At 43.0% G+C, this 16,693-nt stretch overlaps 1 protein-coding gene across 4 annotated transcripts in view; it reads left to right on the forward strand.

Moving 5' to 3' along the window:
* mib1 (MIB E3 ubiquitin protein ligase 1) overlaps nt 1–15,267 on the forward strand; it is a 53,896-nt gene extending 38,629 nt beyond the window's left edge. Inside the window, exons 13-22 of one of the 4 annotated variants that reach the window (XM_023403768.2) lie at nt 4,208–4,340; nt 5,425–5,511; nt 6,026–6,184; nt 8,283–8,464; nt 8,951–9,140; nt 9,252–9,330; nt 9,463–9,603; nt 11,257–11,328; nt 12,060–12,160; nt 13,000–15,267. In XM_023403768.2, coding sequence (XP_023259536.1) covers nt 4,208–4,340; nt 5,425–5,511; nt 6,026–6,184; nt 8,283–8,464; nt 8,951–9,140; nt 9,252–9,330; nt 9,463–9,603; nt 11,257–11,328; nt 12,060–12,160; nt 13,000–13,140 — 1,285 coding nt within the window. In that variant the 3' untranslated portion in view covers nt 13,141–15,267. The remainder of the gene's footprint in view (nt 1–4,207; nt 4,341–5,424; nt 5,512–6,025; nt 6,185–8,282; nt 8,465–8,950; nt 9,141–9,251; nt 9,331–9,462; nt 9,604–11,256; nt 11,329–12,059; nt 12,161–12,999) is intronic. The other 3 variants (XM_023403769.2, XM_023403770.2, XM_023403771.2) reach the window with 3 other exon arrangements.
* Nucleotides 15,268–16,693: the final 1,426 nt, after the last annotated feature.

Below are 16,693 nucleotides of genomic sequence, written 5' to 3' on the forward strand. Positions count from 1 at the left end.
ATTTGGAGTTGGTGTGTTGCATTTATGAATGATTTGTTGGGAACAGGGTTCACTATTTCAAAGGACCTGAAAGTATTGATTCTGTCCCCGATGAGCTGACACCTCATGTATCGTCTGAAGTCGTATCATCTGGAAGGGCTGCTCCAATAAGGACTCTGCATCAGGGAAGAAAACACTGCCAGTTTTGGGTAAGGAATATAGAGACACACTTCATGTGACTAACTAAGTTTGACGAAGGCAGTTTGGATAACGTAAGGCAACTAAACACATTTTTGACAAAACTATTTCAACTTAAGTCCCACTTAATAGCTTTTTTTCCCCAAGGGCTTACAAACATATCAAATGGTTTCATTGGCAGATAGAGACTGTTGTCATGGAGATGGAGTTGTTGGCATGTCTGCTAAGTAGCAGAATGTAATCCATAGCACTTTCAGGATTTCTTGTCCATGTTTGTTTATACGTTAAACTTGTTAAACATTTTGCTAAAGTCCTGAAAATGGTGTGGATAAAATCTTCTCCTCGTCTGTAGATGAAGACTGTGTGACACAGTTGAAAGCTCCAGTAAAACTTACTAAATTAGTTAGTTTGGTTTTTTTCCAAGGTCGAGAATTAATTTAGGTTCTAAACATTTTGTTTAAGGTATTTGGTCATGGAGTATTTTTAACCACTGAAATAGATCTGATCTGTATATTTGATCATATAAACACTCTGACAGTAAGACTGATCACTGTCATTATCACTTTTATAAAGCTTTTTTGGCAGGTGGCACCTTTTGGCGACTAATTTCCCATGCAGAATTTGGATCTCCTGTCTTGAGCTTGAAGCCTTAGTTAATGGCTGATGGTATGCCAAACACGTCTCCTACATCAGAGTAACCATATGTTTGTGCACAGCCATTAATCTCAGGCTGGATGTTGACTGTTCCCGTTTTGCCCTGTCCTACCCAAGTTACTGTCCCTCGACTCTCACTTCCTGTTGTAATAGCGGCGACTGACCACCACACAGATGGCTGTCAGCCAGGCGAGGGCAGCAGAAGGGCCCTGTCGACCCCTACACATACACACACCCGCGCGTACACACACACTTTTAGTTCACTGTCTTACATACAATGACAACCGCCAACACACACAGAGCTGAGGGCGTCAGAGAGCGTCCTGGTCAATGACAAATTGCAGCCCAAGACAACAGGCCCCGGTGTAGCTCTCCTGAGGGACTCTTGAAATCTCTCACAGGGTGACCCAGTTCCATCACGTCTCCCCTTCTCCCTCTCTCCTCCACCATCCTCCCTCCTCAGCTGCACGTCCTCCTGCATTCACACAGACCGTTGCATTGGTTTTAAGGTTCAGCTGTCATAAGGAAATCCTCACTGCACTCTAAGTATGCTTCCTTCTCATAGCAAATTTTTAGGTGTCCAAATGTAAACTCTCAAATCGACACTGTGCCTTCTGCTCAGTAAAAGGTCTGCAGCCTGAGCTGGCCAAACTCGCTCTCTTCCTCTGTCTCCCTCCTGCTCAACATCCTACGTCAAGAGCCAGTTCCTCTCATAACCCCTCAGTCACCGCTAACATTGCTTACCCAAGAGATAAAAAAAAATTTAGAAAACATCTTGGATTTATTTCTTGGTTCTTAATTCACTCTCTTTTTTTTCTGCCTTTACAGCAAATAACTTAACTGCAATGCAGCAGTGCCAGTATGGGGCATTAATATTAATGTCCGCCCATTTTGCCCAGCATGGCAGGGAGCCTGTCAATCTAGACTTCTATTGGAGGGGCTCCCTACACCAGCTAACACCTGCCCAGCACTCAAGTGCCTGTGTTTGACACTAGAAGGCGCCAGTCTGCCCCTGTATGAGGCATGCAATCATTGGCCAATTGTTCTACATAAAGGAGACATTTCCAGCCAATCCAGATCGCACAAATGTTCTATATTGCACCAATAGGAGGAAGAACATGGGCGCAAAAAGAACAAAGGCTTTATGTGGGACAAACGCCCTTGATTCTGTTGGTAGTTTAAAAAAAAAAAAAAAACTGCATTCCTGTATTGTCTATCAGTCTTTCTTGAAAGAAAGCTAAAAGAGTGTTATGCTTCACCGCTGGGAATAAGTTTTATGTTATAGCTTCAGGCAAGAATCTGATGTGGCAAGGTCTTTTCTTGAATAATTTGCTTGTTTAAGTCTCAACTCCTGCCCAGTGGGAGTGCAATGGATGAAATTACTCAAAAGTCCCCCATGAGATGGTAAATCTACAATACGCAAGCAAATAGTTCTTTGTAACAAAGGCGACACATTATGAATATGAGATTAGGCAGAGTGGGTGCGGTTGCTATATCATTTAAGCAGCGCTCCTCTGCATTAAGTGGTTGAAGATGGCTGCAAGCAATGCAGGTGTATGTGCGTAAGCCTCTGTGCAATGAGAGGTAGAGAGAGAGCGAGGGAGCCTGGGATCAGTGTGCTGCGCTGTTCATCACTGCAGCAGTACACCAGCCCCGGATCTCTGTCCGTACAGAGGTGCTGACTGCCTGCCCCCCTGCCTCTCTGCCCCTCTCTCTCTGCTTTCCTCAAGAGGGTGTACTGATGATGCTCTCTTTCATTACTCCAGAAGGAGGGAGACAAGCTGTAGGTTTAGCAAAAACCTGCAGAGAACCAGTCATCCTGATTACCTTCAGTCTGAAAGCCTGCCAGCATGTTGGTTTGCTTTCTTTTCCCCGTCTTAATAGTTAACCATTCTCATTGATTGTGCAGGCTGTGGCCTCCCCCCCCCCACCCTGTACTGTTTCAGACCATATTTACCTGACTATTGTGTATGTAAATACTCCAGTGTATGGATGGGGGCTGTTCAGCCATATCAAAGTCAGGGTAAAATCTGCTGCCTCCTTTTGTCGCAGTTCAAAGATATGCCCTGCATGATTATTCAGGGTTAATCAAGGCCAGAAGGGTTCCCTCCAGCGTTCCTGCTCTAATGCTTATTGAAGGTACATTGTGTACCTAACTACAGACGAGATATAAGAACAGTTCAGGGATACACTTCAGGCTTTTAAGTGTCTTTTTTCACATTCCATAGTATTTGCAAAAATTGAAGAGTTGTCTGCTGCCTTTATTTCTCATCAGATATCCTTGGTCGATGCAATGCTCGTACATTAAAATAGGCATGAGTCTCATTTCAGTATTCTGATGTATTATATGCCTGGGTGTGTGCCCATGAGCTAAAGCAAGAGGAGTGCATGGAGAGATAGGAGTTGGGGGCAAAGAGATAATGGATGAGTTCAAACACCAAACTAAAAGCTGCCACGCAAGGAAACCTAGTTGACTTTGTCAGAAGAAGGTTATTAATTCACATGTGTTTCCGTGTAATTGCAGTCAAGTTAATAAAGAATGGAAATATGTTTGTGGCTTCCTTTTACCAGTAAGTCTCTTTTCTTCTTCTTCAGTGGCACTGTGGGGAGTGACAGTCAGCCTCCCTCTTTATCCCCACTGTGACTCCTTTTCAGCCTTCCTCTTGTACAGTTGCCTTTGCAGCCACATCTCTCGGTGGCACACATCCTCCAAATGACCTTCAATGGCACAGAACTGACTGGCTCTTCTCACCACACCAGGCCACTTGTGTTAAACAGCGCTGTTTAAACAATGGATTTTCCCCCTTCCCACCCTGTCTGTTTCTTCCCCAGGAGAAGACCTGAGTGAATGCAGCTAAATCTCATGTAATTACCATTTTGCCTCCCAATGATAGGCGCTTTTGCGCATCATCAAGGGAAAAGTGGCTTCCCCTTTTAACCGAAGAGATGGTAGAGGGACGGGTACTCTAAAATAACACACAGCACTTGTACCGCTCAAAGCTTGATGTAAATAACACTGTGCTTGGGAAAGCAACTCCTCCCTAAGTTGATTTAGTATTCTTGTCCCCATGTGTGAAAATGGGATCTGCTCTGCTGTAAAAAGAAAAAAAGTGTATTGGAATATGCTGTGTATCAGCAGTACAGACACTGTGATGTGTTTGCCTCCAACAGCTTGAGTCTGACCCCACGATATCATGCAGTGCATGAAGCATTCATTCACAGATATATGAGTTTTGGCCTTTTACATCACAGATGTATACCTTTCATCAATTTAACTGCATTGTCTTGACTTTTTTTTAGGGTTTTTTTTTTCTTATGTGTCCAAATCCAAAATCTACTCACTCTCTCCCTCCCTCGCTTTCTCCTCTCTGTGCAGTGCCATGCGCGTGCTGCTATCCAAACTGCCGAGGCCTTGGATCGTAGATGAGAAGAAGGATGACGGTTACACAGCACTGCACCTGGCTGCCCTCAACAACCATGTGGAGGTGGCTGAGCTGTTGGTGCACCAGGTGACAACGCAGCAGCACTCACAGACAAACAAATAGCTCATTTTAATGCATACTTTAGCACTCAAACTGACAACAAATGCAGTTATTCATGCTCTGTAAGAGACTCTTACCATTTTGCAAATATTAGCCCAAAGCATAGCTGCATCGGCTTAGACTGCACTCCCGGCTTTCCCCTCACTACAGACCATTAAGAGCAGCTTCCACTGCACTCCCTGCAGCCAGCAAGCTGTAGACCAGTTGAAGCAGCTATAACTGCCCTTTTTTTTTTATTGAATCCATACGGTTCACAAGGCCTCTAGAGGTAATCTTTAGTGCTGCTGGGCCCTCATATCCTCCTCCTCCTGCAGTCATAGGTTTATGCTCTCTTTTCCCTCTGAGAGTGCAGATTTAACTCCCTGAAGACTAACACATGCAGGAGTTTACGGCAAAAGTCACCTGACCAAGCGGGAACTGGGTTAATTAGGATATGGTGCAAGGCAGCAATGTTGCTGCAGCATTCCAACGCATGTACCTTTCAGCAGGGACGGCCTTTTTCCCAAGTCCCTGCAATGGGCTGGTTTGCAGTGATGGCTCAGCTTTCTATTCAGAAATTGCACCACACTACAAGGTGCACTGCAGATTCCCTGCCAGCCAGCCAGCCAGCCAGCCAGCCAACCAGCCAGCCAGCCAGCCAGCCAGTCAGTCAGTCAGTCTTATTACTTGGGGATTTCACACACTGCCTGATCACAATGCTTATCTTCCCTCCACATCTCCTCAGCTGAGGTATTCGCAATTGGAAATGACAATCACATGCGGCGTTATTGTGGGATGCGTTTTTTTCCAGCCCCCTAGGTGATACTTTGTTGGTCGGCAGGGTTGAAGGAAGGAAGGTTGTTTGAGGCACATAAAGCCAGAAAGCTTGTTACAGTCTTTCATGTGCTAAACAATCATTTTATTTCATTTATTTTATTTGTCCACATTTATCACTTGTCTCTCATCTCTATGTGCACATGTGAGTGACACTTTATGGTTGGTTGTTAATGTATGCAAAAATTCCCATATGTTAATTGTGTGTGTTTGCTTCTACCTTGTTCCCACCTCCCAGGGCAACGCCAGCTTAGACATCCAGAATGTCAACCAGCAGACGGCATTACACCTGGCAGTGGAGCGCCAGCACACTCAGATAGTCCGGGTTAGTGGGACTTCTTCTTCTTTCTCATCATCCTTTTTCTCATTTGTTCTCCTCCTTTTTCCTCTTTCACTTCTCAGCACAAACTGAACATCCTGTCTCTAGTTATCTCTGTGTCAGTCCCTCATTCTGGACCATACACAAAAGGGAGTAGAATAACGTCAGTGCAGCCCCGCATTTAATTTCCACGGTTGGATGTCCTGCAGTTGAATGAGGTCCTGCTTCAGATTGATGCTGTGAAGGGAAAATGCTCTCTGAGGCTGTGTCTTGGTTAGAGTCATTTGGTGTAGTATTGGATTGAGATAGCCACGTTGCCATCTTGTGGACTGACGAAAAAATGCACTCTATATTTGGGGACCACAACACAGAGGCAGTTCATTGTGAGCAGCAGCCTTATAAATCAGCACTGTGGCATTTGCATCGTAGCATAAAATTAAAGTTGTTTTATGGTTGTTGCTAGAGTTCGTGTTTGACCGCCTGCTCTCGTAACTCTTTGTTTATATGTTCCTCTTAACAGCTGTTGGTACGGGCAGAGGCCAAGCTCGATGTGCAGGACAAGGACGGGGACACACCGCTTCACGAGGCACTGCGTCACCACACACTATCCCAACTGCGACAACTCCAAGATATGCAGGATGTCAGCAAAGTGGAGCCCTGGGAACCCTCCAAGAACACAGTAAGGCGTCACATCATTGAGGTGTTCATACATAAAAATGAAAACAACATTGTGTGCAAATCTTAACAGCCAAGAGATGCAATAAGAAAAACATCAGCGAACTGGAAAAAGGGTGAATCACATGTGGCTGTAGTGGAAGAGCAAAGAGCAGAAAAAAAGCAACAAAAAAAAAAATCTTTAATTTTGGTTCATAATAATGAGTAATGTTTCTAGGTTCCTCATAAATATTTATTGGAGGTCACTTGCAAAAATAAGGAAATGTGCCTCTTCATTATCTAACAGGCTGATGTGAAATTATTTATTCCCAAATATAATTGTCTAGCAGCAGAATGCTCACTACTACAGCACAATAAAAGAAATATGACACACTACCAGCCATCACTCAGGGCTCTTTAAAATGTCACTCATTCCGTCTGGGTTTTATACCTGCTTTTGGGAAACACCCAAGACAGGACGTCACTGTATTGCAGGGCTGATGCACAGACCTAAGGACAGTTTATGCTACCTTCATACAGAAACCCTGTGTGTGAGGCAGAATAATGAACATGTTGTGACTTGCTGCAACATTTCCACTGAAGATTTTATTATGTCTTTTCGAGAATGAAGAATAAAGTTAATGGTTGAGAGAGCAAGAAGTCATTACCAGTACTTACTGTGGTTCTAGTAATCCCATAAAAACTCAGCAGTAACTGTGGGGGATCTAACAGTGTTAAGTGTGACCCCTGCTGACTGACAACAAACATGGGCTTTTCCTCTGTTTACTGAATTGATTTGAACAGTTAGACTTATTAGACACAAAAGACATATTGCAATCTCTAACTCATATGATCTGTTTGTCTTTGGGCCGACACCAAAATGCGTCCACTGTACGAACATGGAGAGAACACACAAACCAGACTCAATAGGAAAAATACACAGTTTTTTAAAGCCTTCATATATATATATATATATATATATATATATATATATATATGCTTGCTCTGTCAACAACACCACCCAGTGATGAGAGAGAAGTGTAATCGTGTCATGACTTTCAGTATCTGTGATTATGGGAGATTGTAATTATTAGGGCAGTGTTCTGCAGGGTCTGTACACACACCTGTGTGTGTGTGTGTGTGTGTGTGTGCGCGTGTGTGTGTGTGTGTGGGGTTCGCTGCCTTGTGTGTGAAAAATGATGACAGATCACACCTAGACAGGAAGCTCAGTGCTCCTCAGTCCCCTGTCATCTGCATCACTGGACAGCCCAGTCTGCAGCGGCCTATCATTCAGACAGCAGCACCTGACGTGAGTGGGGAGCAGTCAACCAGCTCGCTGCCACCTCCTGACCAGCGTGAATGAGTTCATCCCTCTGTAGAGGCCAACATGTCAGACCTGAACCATTTCCGTGTTAACACCACATCACTAATCCCTACAGGGATGTGCTTAAGGCTGGAGTGCCTAGCTGCAGCGACAGGCTTACCGTAGCTGTCACCTTCTGTCTCCCTCCCACTTCTTTCTTCTCTCCTCCTCCGCCTCCTCTCTTCTACCCCCCCTCGTCTTGCCCTCCCCGGTTCCCCAGCGGAGGAGCGGAACAGACAGACAGCGGGCCTAATTGAGATATGTGCAGTTGGGTCACTCTCCCATAGCCCCCCCACCCCCCACCCCCAAGATGAGAATTGAATTAGTCGGCCCGATGGCTCCATCAGCAGAGATGTAAAAGCTACTGCTTGAAGACAATCAGACATGGAAGGCCCAAATTGCTTGAGAGAGAGAGAGGCTTTGAGTTAGGGGTAGACCGAGGGAGGTGATGAGCTGGAGGAGGGAGAGAGATGGGACAGTTAATGGGATTTTGGGTGGGGGGTTGAGGGGGTTACACTGCCTGACAGCCATCTTAAGGCATGTCTTTGATTGGCTCATTAGGGGTGATGTGATGGTACTTTGATATGGTTCATCAGGATTTAACTCTGAAGCCATCTGAATAAAATAAAAACCAGGATTCCTCATTCCTCTTACTCTTTGCTCTCCACATTAATCATTTGAGTGCCAGTGCATCAAAACAAAAAGCCTCACATGTCTCTGATTTCATCTGTTTTTTGTGTGTCTGTCTGACTCTCTGCAGTTAATCATGGGCTTGGGCACCCAGGGGGCAGAGAAGAAGAGTGCAGCATCCATCGCCTGCTTCCTGGCAGCTAACGGAGCGGACTTGACCATTCGTAACAAGAAGGGCCAGTCCCCTCTAGACCTGTGTCCTGACCCCAGCCTCTGCAAAGCTCTGGCCAAATGTCACAAAGAAAAGAGCAGGTAAACATTATACCTTAAAGGAATAGTTTGACATTTTAGGAAATACACTTACTTGCTTTCTTGCCAAGAGTTGGATGAGAAGATCAATACCACTCTCATGTATGTAGGGTAAATATGGAGCTACAGCCAGGAGACGCTCAGCTTTAGCTACAATGAAAATCTGCTAACACTTCTAAAGCTCAATAATTAACCTGTTTTTTTAATCTGTACAGAAACAAAAGTGAAAAAAATAACAGTATGTGGATTTTTGAGAGGTTATGTTTTACATTTGGTTTTTGTTATTGTCTTTGCTAAATAGGTTTCATGTAGAGCTTTGTTTCCTTTTCTTGCCCTTTCCTCCTTCTGTTACTGTTTGTTTTTGGGTTGTTTTTTTTTTTTTTTTAGTCTCTTCTTGTCTCCCCCTATTTTCTTTGCTCTCTGTCAGCCTCTCTTGCTTGAAGTCTCTGCTGCTCTCACACACTGTTGTTTTACTCTCCACCCTTCCAGTGGCCAGGTGGGCACCCGCAGCCCGTCTCTGAACAGCAACATCGAGTCACTGGAGGAGTGTATGGTGTGCTCAGACATGAAGCGAGACACCCTGTTCGGGCCCTGCGGACACATCGCCACCTGCTCCCTCTGCTCGCCACGTGTCAAGAAGTGTCTCATCTGCAAGGATCAGGTCCAGTCAAGAACCAAGGTATCAGAGACACTACTACTATCTGTCCTACCCAGAAATAGATGGAGTGCATAGACACTTTTATTCCCTTTCTTTTTTTTCCCTTTTTTTTTTTTTTTTAATTTTCCACAGATTGAGGAGTGCGTAGTGTGCTCTGACAAAAAGGCAGCCGTGTTGTTCCAGCCCTGTGGTCACATGTGCGCTTGTGAGAGTAAGTTAGACACATTTCCACATCCTTTACTTTTGGCACCCGCTGCGCAATCTGAAGCCAGCTTCTGTAGAAATAACTTTACTGTATTTAGGTTCAGGTCTGACCCAATACGTGTGTTTCCTCTCCCACCAGACTGTGCCAGCCTCATGAAGAAGTGCGTACAGTGCCGGGCTGTAGTGGAACGCCGCACCCCCTTCGTTCTTTGCTGTGGAGGGAAAGGTATGGAGGATGATGCCGCTGATGATGATGATGATGATGATGATGATGACCTTAGTGAGTGAATCTTCCACACGTTCCCTTTTAATTATCCCCCTTTATTTTTTAGTTTTCTTTCCTTTCTTTTTCTTATTTCTTTACTCTTTTCAAAATATCTTCTTTAGCTCCTTTTATCTTTTGCTTTGTTGCTGCCTTGCTTATGCATTTTATTCCTATGTTTGCATCACTGATAAGTTGTTTTGCTGTTTTTTTTTTTGTTTTTTTTTCTCCCCATACTAGTAGACGCATTAGATATTTAAAAATGTAGGCCGAAATTTCAATCAGCCAACCTTACTTTCCAAACTCAAATCACTGCATCCACTTTGATTGTGTCATTTGTTCTAACTTCTATTTAGATAGCAGCTGTTGTGGCCTCACTAATGTTAAGCTGTCCTGACTGGTATTTGCCACATAGATCTTCTAGAGAGAAAGGATGTTGTGTTACAAACCGTACTCTTTTTTATTTTTTATTAATGAGATCTCTGAAGCCATAAAGTTTATAGAAAACCTGATTACATTATTTTTGCCTCTAAAAGTTTGACTAATCACATTTGCATAAAATTTATTTGTAGTCATATGCTAAACAACCTGTAGTCCTTATGATATATGTATATTAATACATGAATGTGTAAAAGACCTGAATTAGAATTCCTCCCTTGTGAGTTTCTAAATAAGGACGCAGAACATGAGTTGTCATCAGTGGATTTAACTATTCCATGAGTCTTAATGTAATATAGAGTATACATTTATTTATTTCTGGTTTCACTCACAATCCATCTTCCTGTCTCTTACTGAAACCGTTTTATTGTCCATATCTTTATTTTAGTGGTGTGTATCTCACTAGTGGTTACTTCTATCATGTTTTCCACATTTTATGTTGGGTTAAAAGGGAAACTGTTGTAAGTTCACTAACTTCATGTTTACCCCTGTATTAATTACATCACATTACATATATTATATAAATATATATATCCACGTATTGGTTTTAATGGCGTGCAGATCTGACACGCAGTCACAACCCGACGTGCAAACTCAAACACACGCAGACACTCACGCAAGGGGCAGCATCCCAGTAACGATGAAAGTTGATGTCTGTTACGAAAGCAAAATTCATCTGTCACTTTGATTATTTCAGCTCCCACATCTCTAGTTTGGTACTTGGTTTTATTAAGTACCTCTAACCCAGTGAGAACAGGCATTAGACTCACGCTTAAGCATCGGCTAATGGCAGAAGGAGAAAAAATAAAGAGGTTAAAACTCCAGCAACACTGACTTGTAGTATGACCCTGGTGAAGGCCAAAAGCCAAAACGCTTTGGTCTAACATTCAAATTCTAGATACAAGTGTTGCTGGACTTTTGACCTCCTTTAGACGTTTTCTTTTCTCCATGCACCTTGGAAGTAGGTGAAGTTGTGCCAGAAACTTCAACTCTGCTTCTACAGAAAAAGACAGAAACACTCGCCACTATGCATTTTAACTATCAACTCCACATAGAAGTGACTCTTATTTCCCTTTCTTTCCCTGATCACTGTTTCCAGCTTTCTAGTTTCCTCTTTAAATTTTTTCTCTGAACCTCCCTTCGAGGCTGTAGTTGAGTAGTTTTGGTCCTCATGCCAACTGTTGAGCTGGTGAGGACGGCTCCTGCTGTAACAATGTGACTGGTTATTCCCAGCAGGGAGCTCTAACACTATGGCAGGGGGATCGCAGGATCTTCTCCAGCCCAACAATCTGGCACTAAGTTGGTGTAAGTATACCTCCATGATCCTGTCCGTTATCAGAGCCTTGTTTTTAAAGAGCTCCCCACAGTGCTGCCCTGGCCCCTGTCCCCTCCCCATAACCCCCCCCCCCCTTTCTCTTTCATTTATACATACACCCTAAACTGTAGATGATCCATATGCCAAGAATCACACTGCTGATCACTATTTCTGGCAGATGTTTGCCAGTCTGGAATGGAGTCCCCAACAGGGCCTCAGTCCAACTAATTCTTGTTGAGCACTCAAATAATATATCCAGGCAGTTTCACACTTGCATCATTATACACTCGCATCCAGTGGATTGTACAATGCCAAAAACACTGCATGATGTTTTGCCAGTTTCTATAATGTAGACAATTAGAAAGTATGCATTTCTGAAATCAAGTCGTTTAAAAGTCAGCGCTCCGCCAACACAGACTGCTAGAGCCTGAGTTTGATCTGCCAAACATAATAAATTTCTGAGTGCATGTGTTTGTGATCTTTGCTTGTTTACAGAGCTCATGTTTTAAATATAATCGAGCTCCCAGCTTGTTTCAGAATGCCAGTGTTGGTGTGGCTGCATTTCTGTTTTATTGGCAATATAGTTTATCATTATGAGGAGGTGAAGTCTGATGTGGCCGCTGGTGCAAACTGTTAATTTGTTTAGTCCCTTGGCTGGTAATTGAATTCAGTGTTTTTTTTTTTTTCCTCCTCAACGTGTTGTTCTGTTGTGTTCAAACAGCCAGCGGAAACATCCCAGCCCTGCAGAGAGACAAGGACAACACCAACGTCAACGCTGATGTACAGAAGCTACAGCAACAGCTTCAAGACATCAAGGAGCAGGTAAGCCCAAAGTGTACTGAAGGACAGGAGCCAGCAGGTGTGATACTCCTCCTAAGTTTGCATAGTGTGCAACATTTTGCAACATCCTTTGAGATACGTTTGCTCCCATTTGGTGGCTGTGGCGCGGGTGTAAACCAAAACATATGTGATGAATATCCAGCAGAACAGGAACAGGTTCACGTGTTATAGGGTTTCCAAAAAGCCACGAATGCACCATGGGGAACATCATGCATCATTAAGTATTATATTTAAATCTTTAATCTGAGCTGAGTTTTAAAGCTGCAACTGCCACTGTTAAGAAATATATTAGTATTTAGCCTTAAACATTAGTAATACAGTATAGTAATATTAATGTTGTGAAAAATGCCAATCACAAGTTCACACATGATGTCTTCACTTTTTTGTGTGACCAGCGGTTCAAAACCAACGACAATTAATTTACAACTTCTGACAATTATGAATTCATTGTTGCAGATTAATTTGCGGTTGATAAACTGGTTAATTAAGCTATCATTGTGTGAGCTCGAATAATAGCAACTAGTACCAACAGGATCTTCAGTACACCACCATTTCTGTTAAAAAAAATAGCTTTACCATAATATAGTTGAGCTGGACTCACCCTGATTTCATGCAGACACAAGGCAGGCGTGGATCATGAACTATCAATGAACAACTGAGCTGAGCTGGGAGGTGATGAACATTGCTGTAAAATGTTGTGTGATCAAATGTCATGAAGTTTTTATGTAGAGCTTGGCCAAGGTAGCGATTCTCTGTGAAGGTTGAAATGATTCCGTCACAACAAAACATGAACTGTGATTGTTTTCTCCGTCTGTCTGCAGACCATGTGTCCGGTGTGCCTGGATCGGCTGAAGAACATGATCTTCATGTGCGGCCACGGCACCTGCCAGCTGTGCGGGGACCGAATGAGCGAGTGCCCCATCTGCCGCAAGGCCATCGAGCGCCGCATCCTCCTCTACTAGATCTCCACACAGACTCTGTCGCTTCTCTCAAAGTTCACGCGCGCAACGCCACAACCACACCAGCTGCTGCCGCTGCTCGACCATCCTCACAGCACCCAAGTCAGCCAGCCAAGGGGCGTCCTCAAATGTCTTTTTCTACACAACAATTGCTCTCTTAATGTTCTGACTGTGTTCACGTGGAATTTCTGTTACAAAACAAGGAAAAAATATGAGTTGACTTGACTCAATTCTGCTGCTTTGTCACCATGTTTCCTCAATGCAGCCAGAAAGATGTTTGCCTCTCGGACATCGCCTTTGTTTCTCATTGTGTCTCTCTCTTTTTCTCTCTTTCTTACTATCCTCTCCTCATCCCTTAATCTGTTTTTACTTTATATGTGAAACTTCTTTTCTCTCTTTAGAGTCTGTGGAGTCATATTCAGACTCACAGTCTTGGATATGAACTTAAGGGGTCAATCCCGTGCCTGGATTTCCCCCCTGGAACAGCTCTTAGCATCAGAGCGAATTCACAAGTGTAGAGGAGGTGTAAAGTTGATGTAAAGTTCTCATGCATCTGTCGCAGTCAACGCCAGCTGCAGTCAAGTTTTATTGTATTTGTAAATCTTTATGCAAGTGTATTGGTATCGGAAGCTAATTTTTCATTACAGTACGGCAAGTTTGTGACACATTACTGTTTGCACCATTTAAAAGTTGAGTGAGTGTTTTTGGCGTCATGTCATGTGTTGAGTTTGGCTGTCGTGACACACACCGTATGCCGACTGTCCTCGCAGTTGAAGACCAGATGTTGGCAGTTTTGCACTAGAAAAGCTGAGTCAGGGTAAAAAAAAAAAACTCCTTTCCACACTTACTTTGGAGGTCCACTCCAGGTCAGTGATAAAACGCAGATAGAGTAGTCTGACTGCCAGGTAGCACACCACACCCCGTACTCTGTTTACCAAGCTGTACCAAGAACGACGGCGGTGTTGCAACACCCTGTTTGGCTGCGGATTCAAGACAAACACACAAACTTATTCAACTTCTGTCCAGCGATCAGCCACCGTTGTAACTGTTTGTTGTGCACACAAACCCACATGATGCAAACGTTTCTGTAACAAGAGTCTGCTGTCACAACTTATTGTTCGACTGTTTTGAGACTTGGTGGTATTGTCTGATAAAAAAAATTGTACAATTCAATGAGCATTGCTAATTTACTATTGATGACTGTGCCATTTGCTTCCAAAAATCTACTGGTTAAATAACTTGTATGGGGATAAGGTGCTCTTTATCTTGTATTACTGTTTTTTTTTTTTTTTTTTATTTAAGTGTATTTCCTTTTCTCAAAATCAACATTTATTGAGCTAGAAAGTACAATCTATTAGAACACTAAAGATAAAAATGTAGAATAAATTATTTTGTATTGCTGCCCAAAAAAATAGGATTTATAGGTATCACTGCCTTCCTAATATGTAGCCTCAAAATCTCTCAAAACATTCTGCTTTGATATTAATGTTAATACGTTTGTGATGTTCTTTTCGTTTGCTTTTTGTTGGCAGTAGCTTTCTAGATAGAAAGATAGAAGCATTTTCCTCTGAAATAGGCCTCTGTAAGCCTAACTTGTTTGTGTGAAATGGAGAAAAAAAAGACATTTTGTTGTCAAAAGTGTCAAGTATCTTTTCACCAGTGTTTTATTTGGGAGGAAAGCTAATGTTGTTTTTTTTTTTTTTTTTTAAAGAGAGAACTTGCCTTACCTCTTTTAAAAGGCAGTTGCCCATGCGGAGGCTCGGCAAGGTGGCTAGCTTGCTCCGCAATGTGGGATTTTGCATACAAGCATCTTTTTTTCTCTTTTTAGGTCTGAAAGCAACTTTTTTGAGTACAGTTTCAATTCTTTTCACTGATCATGATAACACTTCAAGCTAGAAGCACTAATACGCTTTATGGTAGTGTTGTCTTGTTATGGTTGTTATGAAAAAGCCTATTTTGTACTTCATTTTCAATACCTGTAATTGTCCTGTTGGAAATGTATCAGTAGTATTTTCTTTGGCATGAATGTTTGACATGCAGTACGACATGTTTCATGAAAACCGTTCAGTCTGTATTGCTAAAAAGTGCTTTTAAAACAACCATATAGCTGAAATAAAGTTCTAAATGAACCATGGGACATTAAAAAGTGCTGTTTGTTATTCTAACTTTGACTGAATTGTTCATTAGCTTTGTGTTTTGTTTTGTTTATCACGTTGAGCTCAGATGTAGTGAGCTTCTTATAAACAGAAAATTAGCATTTTGTTGCTTTTGTCCTGCTGTGCAGCGTCTGCCTCACAGAGGAGACAGGGTGGCAGAGATGGGAGGTGTGGGGTAATTGAAAATGCTAACACCTAATAATGACTCAGCGCCAGCGTGTGAGAGGTCAGCTATGCTAATCAGAGAGACAGAGAGTAGAGCAACAATAAAGGAAAACCACACAGGAGAGATGAGAGAGAGAGAAAGATGAGCAGAGTGATGCATCTCCTCCAGTGAGAGGTGTGACAGCGGGACATCTCACAAGACATCTCCCCACCTCTACCAAATTATGACCAAAGGCCAGTTGTGCTCCAGCTCATTGACGAATCCATTCATAACCTGGACATCTGTGGACTGGGCTCACATGCAGCTGCTCATAACAAGGCATTCATCATGCTGTCATCCTCTCACAACGTCAGTGCACACTGACTGTGGCGCGGACGCTGACACCTTTTTATGCTCCCGCAGATCTCGGTGACTTGGCATCAGGCCTAGACAGTTGGTGTATAGTCTGGTGTCATGTCGATTGTGCTTTGTCATATTACATTCAAGTACCTGTCTTGAAAACAATGGGCTCTCATATGGTTTACCTGTTAAGAATGTCAGACAGTGACAGCAGGCCGATTTGTCACCCTTTTCTGTAGGGGGAACATATATTTGCTGTGTGTTCAAAAGTATGTGGACACCAGTCACTTGGATGTTTGGTTCTGAAGCAGTTGTTTTAAAATTTGGGCAATTGAGGCAATAACTTTTCAGAATCAACTTCAGATAACAAATTTACAGCAAGATAGAGATAAGTAACAAGACTTGTATCTATATACATGTCAAATTGTTATTAGATAGTTCAGACAATTATGTGCTTCCAACTTTTGTAACAACAGGTTGGGGAAGGCCCGTTTCATGTTTCAGCATGAAAATGATGAGAGTTTGGTGTTGAAGAAGTTGAACTAGCCTGCGCAGAGCCCCGACCTCAACACCTTTGACCAGGCTTTATTGCCCAACATAGGACTCCAACCTCTGAAATGCTCTTGTGGCTTGTGGCAAACACTTGAGGAAGGGAATCCCAGAATAGTGGATGCCTATGGTTTTGGAATGAGACATTCAACAATCCACGTGCTTTTGGTTTAGGACAGAATCATAAAACCATGACATCAGTGTAAACAGAAAAAAGACATTCAGAGGTGAGTGTCAGGACCGAGCTGCTTGTCCATCACTCTGACCGACTGCAGACCCCCGCGCTGCCATGCCGACTGACTGTCAGGGTGCCGGAGACGACACTATCTCTCCCCTGGCCATGGCC

The sequence above is a fragment of the Seriola lalandi genome, unplaced genomic scaffold, assembly GCF_002814215.2.
Source record: "Seriola lalandi dorsalis isolate HSWRI2012SDOR001 ecotype SW California unplaced genomic scaffold, Sedor1 jcf7180002054182, whole genome shotgun sequence".
In the NCBI taxonomy this organism is placed as follows: domain Eukaryota; kingdom Metazoa; phylum Chordata; class Actinopteri; order Carangiformes; family Carangidae; genus Seriola; species Seriola lalandi.